We start from the raw sequence: 15,094 nt of genomic DNA, 5'->3' as shown, positions 1-15,094 counted from the left end.
TTTCCTACAATGGTTATGGAGAAATAGTTCAAAGAACTTCTAAGAAATATCTGTTCCTATTTTAAAGGGTGTCTTTTATTCCTGTTCTCTTTAGAGCAGAGGTGTTTGCAGCATTCAGTGATGGACATTGATCCAGGGTCTCTCCTAAGGAGGTGTGGCCAGGTCAGAGAAGCTGTGCCTTGAGGTCTGACCCAGTGGGGACAACCTTGCTCCACATTCCCCAGCCCCATCCTGTCTCTCCTCACTCTCCTGGGACCTGCTTTGCTCACAGAACTGGCTGCACTCAGGCAAAGAGGGGTTTTCCTTCTTTGATTTTAGCAATCTAAAACTGCTGAGTTTCCCCATGGAAAACAGACACCCTCCTCAAGTGTGTGCCAAGCCCAAGGTGCCACCAAGGAGGTTCCCCTTCCCCAAGGCAGAGCCACACAAGGAATGTTTCAGACACACAGGGAGTTCTACAATAAACACAACCCCAGAGTTGGCTGAAGGCAGAATTAGAGCAGCTGCTGAAGGACAGAGAAGCTTTGAACTCCTTGCAGCTGAAAGCACCAAGTGGGTTGTTGGGAGGTGTGTGAGTGAGGCAAGAGTGAGGGAAGGGAAATGCAGAGAGCCCTGGAAGTGTTTCTGTGCAGACAGGCTGCTGCAAGGGCAGGGTTGGACTTCTCTGGAGGGAACTGTGAGGGAGGTTGGGGCAGAGTGACCTCCCCAGTGACCTCGAGATGTCACACAGCCACCTGGGATGTCACAGCCCACTCAGTGGTGTCACACAACCTGCCCTGGGATGTCACACCACCATTTTGTGATGTCACATCTCTTCCCATATGCCACAAAACCACCTTGTGATTTCACACAGCGTTCTGTGATGTCACACAGCCACATTTGATGTCATTGTTCATTCTGTGATGTCACAGTCAGCACTGTGATGTCATACAACCTGTCCTGAGATGTCACATGGCTTTTCTATGATGTCACTGCCCACTCTAGGATTTCATATCACCACCATGTGACTTGACAGCCTGTTCTGTGATGTCTCACAACCAACCAGTGATATCACAATCCACCCTGTGGTGGCTCTGTCATGTCACAACCTGCTCTGTGATGTCAGAATCCTTTCTGTAATGATGTACATTCGACCTCTGATGTCATAGTCATGTCTCTGATGTCACAACCCACTAAGTAACATCACCCAGCCCACTCTGTGATGTCGTACAGCCACACTGTGACATCACACACCTCTTTCTGATGTCACAGAATCCCCTCTATGACGCTGTAGCTGCTCAGTGACCTCACACAACAAACTCTGTCATGTCACAGCCCCCTCTGTGACCTCACACAACCCACTCGGAGCTGTCACACAGCCCCTTTCTGACATCACAGCTGCTCTGGGGCTCCAGGACACAGCCACAGAGGTGCTGCTGGGACACAGCCCCCTCTGGCACATCCCACAGCCCCTGCCAGTGCTGAGCCCCTGGCAGCTCTGTCTGGGCCTGCTCTCTGTGTCCCTGAGCTGCCCTGGCAGGGCCCCAGCCCTGCTGGGCTGTGCTCAGGAGCTGCTCCTGGCCAGAGCTGTCTCTCTGCAGCGCTGCCCTTGCCAGGAGCTGCCTCTGGGCCAGGAGCCCGGCCCAGCTCAGCAGCACAGACACAGCACCAGCACTTTCATCACCCTCTCGGGCCTTTGGGGCTCTTGGCATCACACTCAGTCCCTCAGAGTGTGCTCCACAAACTCCTCAAGAGCTCCAAGTCAGATGGAAACACTGAAGTTTCTTGTAGTTGAAATGAGAGACACGAGTGAGAAAGCGTCCCCAGGTTCCAGGCAGAGCAGAAGACTGGAGGCCCTGATGGCAGCTGGGGACAAGCAAGGGAAAGGTGTCTGTGGTGCTGAGCAAAGCTGGATGTGTTTCAGGAATGGCAAGGGCCAAGGGCTGAGCCCCAGCCCCTGGCAAGGCAGATGCTGTCCCTCCCTCATTGCTCAGGGCTCTTCCCGGGCCACTGGCATGTGGGGATGTGCAATGCCAAGGGCAGCACCATGGGGCGGCCCCTGCCAGGCTGCTGAGCAGGGACAAGGAGGCAATGAGGCCCCAGGGCTGCCAGGGTCACTTGTCCCCTGCTGGCCTCAGGCCCAGGGCCAGCAGCCATGGCCAAAGGGCTGCACAAGTTGCCTCTGGCAGGGCCTTGCAGCTGCTGCCCATCCCTGTGCCCTCTCCAGCCCAGGCTGCCCTGTGGGGTCCATGCCCTGTGCCTCTGTCCCTGCAGGCTGTTGTCATCCCCTGGCTGCCCCACCTCGCTGGCCCCTTCCTTTGCTGACAGCTCTGCGTCCTGCCTGACTCTGCCTGGCCACACAAAGCCTTGGGCTGCTCCAGACTCCTTCTGGGGGATGTGTTGCACCACAGCCCTGTCCTGGGACACAAATTCCTTTCTCCTGGTGTCCACTCTGGGCCTACCCAGCTGCACTTGGCATCAATTCTTTCTTTCTCTGGCTGTTTTCCACTATGTCAAAAAGATCCACAGTCTCTGAAACTGCTCCTTAAACACTCTCATGGCTCTCCTCCACTGTCCTCAGTCTCCACCCCATGGAGCACAGAGCTCCTTTGTCCCTATAGAGTGGTCATGTGCCTGAGGCCTCAAAACCCCACCTTGGGAGATCTCTGGGCATTCTCCAAGGGGTTTTCAAATGAAAACAGACTGCTTATAGTCTAAGAAAATCACAAGAGGACAAGGCCAACATAACCCCTCTGTCCTGGCTGCTTTTGTCTTGGACCAATTCTTAGATCTATGGAATTTGGGATGCCAAATTCTAAATGGTCCCAGGACAAGAAGGCTGGAGCTTTTCCATAGGAAGGAACAGAGCCTCACAGGGGCTGATGCGAGGTGACCACCAGAGGCCAAGGCCAGCCCGAGCTAGCTGGTTTTTTTGGGAGATACCCTTGGATACAGGAAATGTTTAAGGCAGAGTACCAATTTTGGCAATGGGCACCAAAAAAGATGGATGGTATTCCATTGTTAATCTGTGGGACAAATTGCATTATGGTTCAATTCTACCTGTTCAGTCTTTTACACATAAACAAAGTCTGGTACCGGGATTGGAGTGGACAGCCACCCCAGTCTCTTCTCTTAGAAGGAATTTAAAAGTCTAGGCATCTTAGAGGGTTTTGAGGATTCCTGGTGGCTGTTGGGTGTCATTTCTCCACCTCATGACACAGCAGGAGTTTCTCCAACAAATAGATAAAGCTTTTGCCTGAAGCTCCCACTCTGCCCATGACAGGAAGCTTTGGGAGTGTCTGTGATATCCCAGCTTTTGGCAGCCTGGGGACTCCTGGGGTGTCACCGTGGAGCCCCCGGGAGTGCCTGTGACAGAGCGGTGCCTTTGCAGCCCAGGGTCCCCTGGGATGTCACCATGGAATTGCTGGGACTGCGTCTGACCACACGGCTCTTCAGCATCCCCAGAAATCCCTGGGAAGTCTCTGTGGAGCCCCTGTCTCTGCCTGTGATATTCTGGCTCCTGAACAGCCTGGAGACTCTTGGAATGTCCCCATGGAGCCCTTCTGAGGGCCTGTAACAAATCTGATCCTTGGTAGGCAACCATCACAGGCCCCATGTAGCGATGGTCTGTTTCCATGGCAACTATCACCAGATCCTGTTACCATTGCCTGTTTCCATGGCAACCATCACAGGCCCTGTTGCCATGGTCAGTCCCTTGGCAGCTCCATGGAGACCCCATGCCAGGGGTGGTTGCCATGGACACCAGCTCAGGCCTGGAGCCAGAGCCCATTGCCATGGCAACCATTTGCAGTCCCATCCCCAGGCTCATGGGATCCCAGAGCCACAGAATTGGCTGAGTTGGGAGGGAGCCATGGGGATCCTCCAGTCCAACTGCTGGCCCTGCACAGGACACCCCAACAATCCCAGCCTGGGCCTGGTAGCGCTGGCCAAACGCTGCTGGAGCTCAGCCAGCCCTGGAGCTGGGAGCCTTCCCTGGGGAGCCTGTTCAGTGCCCCAGCAGCCTCGCAGGAAAAACCTTTTCCTCACATCCAGCCTAAACCTGCCCGCCTCAGCTCCAGCCGCTCCCTCCACTCCTGGCCCTGGGCACCAGAGGGAAGAGGTTCCCGCAGCCCCCAGCCAGGGACCCGCTCCCAAGGCTGCTGCCATGGCAACCAGGCCTGGCACCAGCTGGGATGCTCGGTTTCCACAGGCTGGGCTTCAGGAATGGCATTCCCCAATTTCCTGCTCCCGCTGAAACCACGCTGCTGCTCGCTTCCCTCCCACCTCCCATGGAAAGCACAAAAGGCAAAGATCCCAGGCTGGGATAAGAACAATTTATTGAGAACAGCAATGGGATAAGGAACAAACAGACACAGAAATAATTCTGGTAAGAGAATAGATAAGAAAAACTATTACAGGGAAAAATAAACAACCATAGACTAGCTCTTCCTGCCCACGTATTTCGTTCTGTCTGGAAAGGACACCCTTCTCCTCTGGTGAGAGAGAGGGAGTCCTTTACCTTCCCCTGGCAACAACCTGAGATGGGATTGAATATAACGAAAGGTCCATGGCCAGACCCACATGTTCTTTGATCCCACATCATGACATTGCCATGGGCAGGAAAAGGTACAGGTGTCTCCCCAGCATGGATCACCAGGAACATGGATCACCAGGTCTCTTCCCAGTGTGGATTCTCCATGGGCAGATGAAGCTGGAGCAGTGCACAAAGCCCTTCCTGCATTTCGCCACTCGCAGGGCTTCCCTTACCGGTGCCTCCGTTGGTGTCTGGTCAAGTTAGAGCTGACTGAGAAGCTCTTCCCACACTGGGGACACTTGTAGGGCCTCTCCCCAGTGTGGATGCGCCGGTGGGTGATGAGGTCGCAGTTTCGCTTGAAGCCCTCCCCACAGTCACGGCAACGGAAGGGCCTCTCATCTGTGTGAATCCGCTGGTGCTGGACGAGATTGGAGCTGGTCTGAAACCTCTTCCCACACTCGAGACACTCGTAGGGCCTCTCCCCAGTGTGGATGCATTGGTGGATGATGAGTTGGGAGCTGCAGCTGAAGCCCTTCCCACATTCCCCGCACTGATAGGGCCATTCCCCAGTATGGATCATCTGGTGACAGATCAGGCTGTTGCTCTGGCTGAAGCTCTTCCCACACTCCAAGCACTTGTAGCGCTTCTCCCCATCCTGAAGCTGCTCATGGACCACCAGCTCAGAGCCCTGGCTGGATCTCTGGCCACCTTCCCGGCACAGGGTGGGTCTTTCCTCCTCAGAGCACCCTGGGATGGGTTTGGAGCCCCTTCTCCTGTGGGATCTCTGGAGCTTTTCCTCCCTGTTGGATTCCTGCATTGTGGAGCTGCTCAAAATTGCCTCTTCCACGAGTTTCTGCCGTGGGGATTTGTCCTCCCTGGTCTCCATCCTCAGCTCCTTGTCTGGGGGAGGAAGAACAAGGAGAGGATGGGATTTGCCTCCGTGCCAGAGGGGAGGGGAAGGAGATCCCCCCAGTGCGTCCCCGGCAGGACGGCGTCGGCAGCGGGGTTGTCCTGCAGCCGGGGGCCATGCTGGGCTGGGAGATGGAGCAGGAGAGAGGGGGAAAGGGGCACTGAATTTCTCCTCACCTGCCTGGGTGTCATTTGAGCTCTTCATCTTCTTCACAGCCTGCTTCTCCATCTCGCCAAGGTTTGGGATTGGGAAATCCTGGTTTGGGAAAAAATACAAGGAATGAGCACAATGAGTTTGATGGTTCCTCTTACCAAGCCCATCTCTAGAAGTCACCTGGGCATTTGAGGTGTCTTGGTTTGAAAGGTGTTTGCTAAGGAAGGCAGAAATCTCCACAGAAATGGATAAAAATGTAAGCATCCCATCCCCTCCGAATTATTATAATCTTGAAACCAAAATGCTCTCAGGTAACGTTATGGGAAAAGGAATGTAAGTTCTTTACTAAAGAAGGAAAATGAAAATGCAGCAGTATAAAAGAAAAAAACCAACAACAACAACAACAAAACAACCCACCAACAGAGTCAGAACCTTACAGCCCGTTGGTCAGGGTGCTGGTATCAGTCTGATTAAATGGTGGCTGCAGTCCTCCTGGAGTGACTGATGTGGTTCTGTTGAAGCAGTGATCCCATAGAAGATTGTAGCTTACCTCTGAAGTTCCCGTGCTGTAGATGGGTCTGGTCTCTCTTCTGGGATCCAGTGGACAAAGACTGCCTCTGGTGTTCTGATTCCAAGATTATATCCAGTCAGGAATGCTTGGTTCCTCCCCCTGGATGGAGCATCTCACAATGGGATGATATCATTTTATCAGTCCTGCAGTGAGACTCAATGGCCCATTAACAGAAGATATCCCCCTGGAGGAAGGATGGGTGGTGGAAGAGATAAAGAACATTGCCCCACCTGGTTTTAACAGCTGGCCCATTAACAGAAGATATCCACCTGTTATGAGGGATGGCTCATGGAGGAGATAAAGAAAACTGCTCAACCAGGTTTTAACAGATGGTGATAGAATACATACTTTTGGTTAAATCTTGCATTGCAACCCAAGACATGGGGTCCGTAAAAACCTCCCAAACACCAAGATTCAGCCCTGAAAATGCCTCCCAGGTGTTCCCCATCTCTGGTCTCTCCCCTTTGCTGTTCAGGGTTTCCTCCCTGTCCCAGCTGCTGGGGGTCACGCTTGTACTGGGGGTCCCCAATCTACTCAGTCCCTGACCTCTTCAGGCTGCTGGGAGTGCCAGGAATATGAAAAGTTCCCCCTGTTTCCATCTCCTCACGTAGGGATGCTGAGACACCCCAGTATCCCTCCAAGGGGCATTTTCCATTCAGCTTTGAAGTTCTTCATTCTCCAAACATCCCCCCTCAAAAAGCACAACCCAAGAAGGACCCCCCACGATATCTGGGCCAAGTTCCCCCTCCTGCATCCCTAAGTGGGGAGATGGAAATGGGAGGAAGTTTTCAAATTCCTGGCACTCCCAGCAGCCAGAAGAGGTCAGGGACCGAGTGGACAGGGGACCCACAGTACAAGTGTGACCCCCAGCAGCTGGGACAGGGGTGAAAGCCTGAACACCAAAAGGGAGAGAACAGAGATGGAACTAGAACTACTAGGAGGCATTTTCAGGGCCAGATTTTGGTGGTGTAAAATTTTTATGTACCCCATGTCCTGGGTTGCAATGCAAGATTCAACCAAAAGCATGTATTCTGTCACCATCTGTTAAAAACTAGAGGAGCAGTTTTCTTTATCTCTTTCATCACCCATCCCTCATAACTGGGGTTATCTCCTGTAAATGGGCCAGCTGTTAAAACCAGGTGAGGCAATGTTCTTTATCTCTTCCACCACCCATCCTTCCTCCAGGGGGATATCTTCTGTTAATGGGCCATTGAGTCTCACTGCAGGACTGATAAAATGACATCATCCCATTGTGAGATGCTCCAGCCAGGGGGAGGAGCCAAGCATTCCTGCATGGATATAATCAGAGCATCAAAGCACCACAGGCAGTCTTTCTCCACTGGATTCCCAGAGGAGAGACCAGACCCATCAACAACACCGGAAATTCAGAGGTAAGCTAAAATATTCTACAGGATCATTGCTTCATCAGAACCACATCAGTCACTCCAGGAGGACTGCAGCCACCATTTAATCAGACTGCTTTCAATACCATGACCAACAGGGTGTCAGGTTGTATTCTGACTCTCTCAGAGAGCTGTTTTTTTGGTTTTTTTCTTTTGTACTGCTGCATTTTCATTTTCCTTTCTTTAGTAAAGAACTATTATTTCTATTCCTATATCTTTATCTGAGAGCACTTTGATTTCAAGATTATAATAATTTGGAGAGGGTTGTTGCTTACATTTTTATCAATTTCAATGGTGGTTTCTGCCTTCCCTAGCAAACACCTTTCCTTTCAAACCACGACCCCCCAGATACCCAGGGACTTCTAGAGAGGGACTTGGACAGAGGGACCTTCAAACTCAGGATGCTCATTCCTTGTTCTCTCCCAAACCAGGATTTCCCCATCCCAAATTTTGGCTGGATGGATGAGAAGGCTGCAAGGAAGAGGAAGATGCCCCAGGACACCCAGGCAGGTGAGGAGGAAGTCAGTGCCCCTTTCCCCCTCTCTCCTGCTCCATCTCCCAGCCCAGCCTGGCCCCCGGCTGCAGGACAACCCCGCTGCCGACGCCGTCCTGCCGGGGACGCACTGGGGGGATCTCCTTCCCCTTCCCTCTGGCACGGAGGCAAATCCCATCCTCTCCTTGTCCTTCCTCCCCCAGACAAGGAGCTGAGGATGGAGACCAGGGAGGACAAATCCCCATTGCAGAACCTCATGGAAGAGGCAATTTTGAGCAGCTCCACAATGCAGGAATCCAATGGGGAGGAAAAGCTCCGGAGATCCCACAGGAGGAGGGGCTCCAAACCCATCCCAGGGTGCTCTGAGGAGGAAAGACCCACCCTGTGCCGGGAAGGCGGACAGAGATCCAGCCGGGGCTCTGAGCTGGTGGTCCATGAGCAGCCTCAGGATGGGGAGAAGCGCTACAAGTGCTTGGAGTGTGGGAAGAGCTTCAGCCAGAGCAACAGCCTGATCTGCCACCAGATGATCCACACTGGGGAATGGGCCAACGAGTGTGGGGAATGTGGGAAGGGCTTCAGCTGTAGCTCCCAACTCATCATCCACCAGCGCATCCACACTGGGGAGAGGCCCTACGAGTGTCCCGAGTGTGGGAAGAGGTTTCAGACCAGCTGCAATCTCCTCGTGCACCAGCGGATTCACACGGATGAGAGGCCCTTCCGCTGCCCTGACTGTGGGGAGGGCTTCAAGTAGAACTCCACCCTCATCACCCACCGGCGCATCCACACTGGGGAGAGGCCCTACAGGTGTGGGGAATGTGGGAAGAGCTTCAGCCACAGATCCAACCTCAATACCCACAAACACATCCACACTGGGGAGAGGCCTTACAAGTGTCCCCAGTGTGGGAAGAGCTTCTCAGACAGGTCTAACTTTGGCAGACACCAACAGAGGCACCGGTAAGGGAAGCCCTGCAAGTGCCTCAAAATACAGGAAGAGCTTTGTGCACTGCTCCAGCTTCATCCCCCCTTGGAGAATCCACATTGGGAAGAGACCTGGTGATCCATGTTCTCTGGGATCCATGCTGGGAAGACACCTGTACCTTTTCCTGCCCATGGCAATGTCATGATGTGGGATCAAAGAATGTGAGACTGTGATCATGGTCCATTATATTCAATCCCATCTCAGGTCATTGCCAGGGGCAGGAAAAGGACTACCTCTCTCTCACCAGAGGAGAAAGGTATCCTTTCCAGACAGTAGGAAATATGTAGCCAGAAAGAAACAATCAGTGGTATTTTAGTTTTCCCTGTAAATAATTTGTCTTATCCCTTCTGTTATACAAATTGTTTCTGTTGCTGTTCATTTCTTATCTCATTGATGTTCCCAGTAAATTGTTCTTATCCCAGCCTGGTATCTTTGCCTTTTGTGCTTTCCATGGGAGGTGGGAGGGAAGTGAGCAGCAGCGCGGTTTCAGCAGGAGTAGGAAATTGAGGAGTGCCATTCCTGAAGCCCAGCCTGTGGAAACCGAGCATCCCAGCTGGTGCCAGGCCTGGTTGCCATGGCAGCAGCCTTGGGAGCGGGTCCCTGGCTGGGGGCTGCGGGAACCTCTTCCCTCTGGTGCCCAGGGCCAGGAGTGGAGGGAGCGGCTGGAGCGGAGGCGGGCAGGTTTAGGCTGGATGTGAGGAAAAGGTTTTTCCCGCGAGGCTGCTGGGGCACTGAACAGGCTCCCCAGGGAAGGCTCCCAGCTCCAGGGCTGGCTGAGCTCCAGCAGCGTTTGGCCAGCGCTGCCAGGCCCAGGCTGGGATTGTTGGGGTGTCCTGTGCAGGGCCAGCAGTTGGACTGGAGGATCCCCATGGCTCCCTCCCAACTCAGCCAATTCTGTGGCTCTGGGATCCCATGAGCCTGGGGATACGACTGCAAATGGTTGCCATGGCAATGGGCCCTGGCTCCAGGCCTGAGCTGGTGTCCATGGCAACCACCCCTGGCATGGGGTCTCCATGGAGCTGCCAAGGGACTGACCATAGCAACAGGGGCTGATGATGGTTGCCTGCTAAGGATCAGATTTGTTACAGACCCCCAGAAGGGCTCCATGGAGACATTCCAGGAGTCTCCAGGCTGTTCAAGAGCCAGAATGTCACAGGCAGAGACAGGGGCTCCATAAGAGACTTCCCAGAGGTTTCTGGGGATGCTGAAGAGCCGTGTGGTCAGACGCAGTCCCAGCAATTCCGTGGTGACATCCCAGGGGACCCTGGGCTGCAAAGGCACCGCTCTGTCACAGACACTCCTGGTGGCTCCACGGTGACATCCCAGGAGTCCCCAGGCTGCCAAAGAGCTGGGATGTCACAGACAGTCCCAGGGCTTCCTGTCATGGTGTTGGGGGTTAGGTGTCCTTTTTTTTTAGTTCTGGCTTGCCCGTGGAATTTTTACCCATTAGTTGCGGGGACAATCTAACTGTGGATACTTGGTGGATGGTCGACAAAAGACAAACAGTGGCCTGGCCCAGGGAGGCAAGGGGGGCAGGAAAAAAAGGAGGGTGAGGACAGTTTGGCTGGCTTTCTTCAGCTTTGGGGAAAGACATATTTGGGCACGGAGCTGCTGCGGTGGGGAGAAGGGAATTTTGCCATCACCCAGACGGTGCTGCTGCTGCTTCTCCTTCTCCCCTCTTTGTTGGTGGCCTCACACCCCCTGTCCTGCCGGGACGTGTGGCAGTGCCAGGCACCGCCGCGGAGCTGCTGATCCACCTCAGCCACCGGCCCAGGATCTCAGCTCATCCCTGCTGTTCCAGCTGAGTGTTCCTCAGAGCCCTGCAGGAGCACCGGGACTGCCCGCCCGAGGGGTTTGTGAAACAAAGCCTCTCCTCCATCCCGTCTCAGCCGAGAAAGCTGTCACGGGGTCCCTGGTTCTGTTTTCTTGTTAATGCTGTAGTTAATGTTGTTTGTTTGCCTGGTTATACTAGTAAAGAACTGTTATTTCTGCCCCCAGATCTCTGCCTAAAGGCCCCTTGATTTCAGAATTATAATAATTCAGAGGGAGGGGGTCTACACTTTCATTCCAGGGGAGGCCCCTGCCCTCCCTAGCAGACACCTGTCTTCTAGAATGGAGACACTTTGCCAGCAGGTTTACAAAGGTAACTGGGATCTAAGCTGTGCCCTCTGAACCAACAGAGCCAGTCTCCCTTCAGGGTGAGAAGCCACAGCCTCAGTTATAGCCCCAGGTGCCTCCTGTGCCCCAGAGAATGGCCCGGCTCACCTGGCCCGGCCCGGCCCGAGCAGCCCGGACTGGCCTCAAGGGATGGGCTCTGCCTGCCCGCTGTGCCCACAGGCCGGGCCCCAGGGCTCACAAGAGGCTTCCTCCCAGCTTTGCAAAACCTCAGCCAAGACTGTCCCATTTGCTGTGCTGAGAAGAGTAAAAAACCCTCTCAATTTAACTCCACTGCACTCCTCATGGGGGATCCCTGCACACCTCAGGAGAGAGCCCAAATTTTCCCTGTGTGCCTCATGAGGTGCAGGCCCAGGTGATGCCACTGAAGGAAATGTACCCTCACAGCCCAGGGACGCTCAGCATGGGCTCCCCCAGCCCCTCAGGGCCCCACCGCTGGTCACGGCAGCCCCTGCCTGGCTCCTGCCTGCCCGCACCGTGGGCACCCCCGGCTGTTCCTGGACATGGAGCTCAGCCAGGGCTGGTGAAGTGTGGGCTTTGCTGGTGGTACCAGCCAGACACTGGGGTGACAGCTCCATCTCTTTATTAGAACAAAAAGCATGGGCCAACCCCTGCTCTGCTGCACAGGGGCTGCCCAGTTTCAGTCCTGGCAGGGACCAGGGCCAGGGGGCTCAGGGGCAGAGGGTCTCGCATGGGAGGTGGGGGTCTTGGGATGCCCTCAAGATGGGGATGCAGATGTAGCTTGGCACATGGGGACAGATGTGAAGAGCGGGGATGACAGATGCAGCTTCTCAGAGACCAAAGTCTTTGGCTGCTCTTCTGAAGCTGCAGAGGTGCTCCTGTGGACAGAGGAGGCGGCTGAGGCCCCCAGCTGCCGCTGGCACACAGGGACCCTCCTGCACAGCAGGGCCCAGAGCTGCCAAGGCTCCCCAGCAGGGCTGGAGCTGCTGGCACAGCTTGGCCCAGCTGGACAGCTGCCCCTCAAGGCCCTGGAGAGCAGGGGATGGCTCTGGGCAGGGTCCCTGGCCAGGAGCAGGCCCCAGAGCGCCTCTGCCTTTCAAGGACAATCTCGTCCCTGCTCTTTCTCCTGCCCACCTTGCTTTGCCTCTGCCTGCTGCTCCTGGGGCTGCTCTTGGCCAGGCAGCCTCAGTGGCAGCCAGCACTGGCTGCAGCCCCAGCGGGCTCCCCAGGACAAGGCCCAGCAATTAAGAGGCCAATGAAAGCCCTGGGCAGCAGCAGAACTCTCAGCAGAGTGTTTTGGGCAACCAAGGACTAGCCACAAGTCCACAGCAGCCTCACTGGGAATGTTTCCTGGCTATGAGCAGCCTTTCAAGAAGCTGTTGGAGGCCGAGATCAGGAAAACACTCACCGTTTTGTCTTCCAGCAATACCAGATTCCGGCACAGCACGCCATCAGGAAAAGTGCTCCACCAGCCACAATGGCCATTAACTTAATCAAACCATGTGTTCCCTGGTAGAAAACTCTTCTCATGCTTTCCCAGATGTTCTGAGCACGTGCTGTGGTGCCGGCTGCATCTGTGGGGGCAATGGGCAGCGTGAGCCTGTGCTGTGCTCCACGGCTGAGCTGGCAGCACGCTGGATAAGGCCAGGACATTCTCTGTTTCCCCCAGAGCTGGGGCCTGCAGGCACCTTGCCACCCCTTGGCACAAGACTGCTCAACCCCCTGAGCTTGAATGGCACAATTTCTCTGTGCTGGTCTTCTCCAGGCAGTACTTGCCAAACACATGGATAAAGATCAGGAAAATGCCCACGGTTTTGGAAATGATCCTGGACCACCCCTCTTCCAAACAGACCCTAAACCTGAACTAGCCCAAGACTGGAAATTTTCAGGGGGTCTCAAGGTGTGCGTGGCCCATGGTGCAGTTTGGGCTCCCTGACAGCTGATGCCAAATGCCTTCCTGCAGAGGCTGGGGAGAAGCTGCAGCCAGGCCAGCCTGGGAAACAGCCCTGCAGGGCATGAAAGCAGCAGTGGGGCAGTGAGGCTGACATGGATCCCTTCCTGCTGTGCCGGGCATGGTGTGTCCAGATGTGCAGAGAAAGCCCCCAGCTGCTGAGTCTCAGGAGAAGGCTGAGGGATGCAGACCCACCACAGTGTCCCTCCAGATCTTTCAGGATTATGTCCAGATATTTGAGTTCTCCCATTGCTACATTACTATCTCCTATAGGTTTGCTCTTCCTTCTCAGGGGACCATAATATAAAGTATTTGCATTTCCCAGGAATGGATCCCACAGAACCAGTGCTCAGCCTGTGGGGTCAGCAGGGACACACCACACCCCTGTGATGGGAGCTGGGCTTGCTTGCAGAATCCAGCTCAGGAGCTGGGAAAGTCCTCCCTGCAGACACACTGTGACTCAACAGCCACAGAAGCTTCTCTCATCTCTTCTGTACAGGCAGCACTGAGCCTCAGGAGCAGTGAGGGGATCACACAGGACGAGGGCACACACGTGCACGGCTCTGTCCTGGCACCTGCAGCGATGCCGCCCGGGCCGAGCCTTGAGCTGGCAGCTCTCCCAGGGGGAAAGGCCTTCACTTACCCTCATAATCTTCCTCATCATCAGGCTCAGTAACTGATATGGACGGGGAATCCAGATCATCCTCATCATCAGGTTCATCTGCAAAGAAAGGCAGGACAGAACAGCTCCTGTGACACTGCTGAAGATTCTTCTTCAGGCCAGAGTGGCAGTGAGTGCACCTGGGTGATTGGTGCCCTCCAAGGCACTCCCTCATCTCCACCTTCCACTCAGGAGCAGGAGCAGGGGGACCACGTGCCTGCAGTGGCCCCACAATGGGATGGAAGGAGCCCCTTGCATGGCAGTCAGGGGAGAAAGGACTCCCTGGAGCTGCCAGCAGCTATGAACAGAGCCCCAGGCAGGGCCAGGGCTTGGCAGCTGGAGCAGGAGCATCTCAGATTCCCTGGGGCCAGAAAGAAGCCACACAAGTCACAGCCCTGGGGCACAGCCCTGGGCCTGGCCCCTTCCCTCTCTGCTCTTCTCCGTGGCTGCACAGGGCACACGGAAGGTGACACTGGCATTAAACATGGGAAGAGGATTGACAGCTAAACGCTCCTTCCTCCCACTGACAGCAATGCTGTGGGATCACTCAGGGCTCCAGAAGGGAGCAGGGCGAGGTTTCCAGAATCCATCAACCTTCAGACTCTCAAGGGAAATGGCACATGAGTGAGCTCTTGCCACCTTGACACTGATTGTTCTGTGCAGAAAGGGACATTGAGAACTTGCCTCCAACATTCTCCATGGATCTCAAACCATTATGTGCCAGGGCTTTCAGGTACTCCATGTCACGATCCCAATCTAGAAGGGAGCACAGATCAGAACCATTCCATGGTGTGCTGGGATCCCATTCTGTTTTAGGGAACTGGGCACTGCAAGGTGAATGGGTAAGGCTGTGGGTGCCAGATGTCAGTGGACATGGCCAAAGCTGCAGAGGGGCCTGGGGAGCTCTGGGCTAGCTCTGGGCACTCTCCACCCTCTTTGCAGGCCCTGTGCAACATCTCTGGAAGGGCAGTGGGACCAGACCAGGGCCCCTGAGGCCTCTGTCCCTCCCACAGAGGAAACCTTCCCTAAAGCCCTGGGGAAAACCATCCCCAACACTTCCCAGGGAGAAGGGAGCACTGTCCCGGGAAAGGGAAGCCAGGCCGCCGGCTCACCTGCTCGCCCTGCTCGCCACGGAGCAGCCTGGACAGCCCTGTCAGGCAGGGCCACTGCCAGGAGGAGCAGGAGGAGGAGGCGCAGAGCAAAGGCCATGGTGCCTTGCCCACTGCCAGTCCTGCAGCTCTTGCTGCCACCACTGTCCTGACACCGCTGTCCCAATGTCAGCACCGCTGCTGCCGCTGCCGCTGCTGCCACAACAGTCGTGGTC

The 15,094-nt window shown here is 55.0% G+C and overlaps 1 protein-coding gene across 1 annotated transcript in view; it reads left to right on the top strand.

Annotated features, from left to right (window-relative positions):
- Window positions 1-15,094, top strand: part of LOC147645273 (uncharacterized) — a 268,783-nt gene that overhangs the window by 71,162 nt on the left and 182,527 nt on the right. The window contains 1 exon segment of the mRNA XM_086874765.1: window positions 8,814-8,964. Coding sequence (XP_086730891.1) covers window positions 8,814-8,964 — 151 coding nt within the window.

This window comes from Cyanistes caeruleus, unplaced genomic scaffold (assembly GCF_971803275.1).
Source record: "Cyanistes caeruleus unplaced genomic scaffold, bCyaCae1.hap1.1 HAP1_SUPER_30, whole genome shotgun sequence".
Lineage (NCBI taxonomy): Eukaryota > Metazoa > Chordata > Aves > Passeriformes > Paridae > Cyanistes > Cyanistes caeruleus.
Note: the sequence above shows the minus strand (reverse complement) of the source record. Positions and strands in the feature narration are given on the sequence as shown.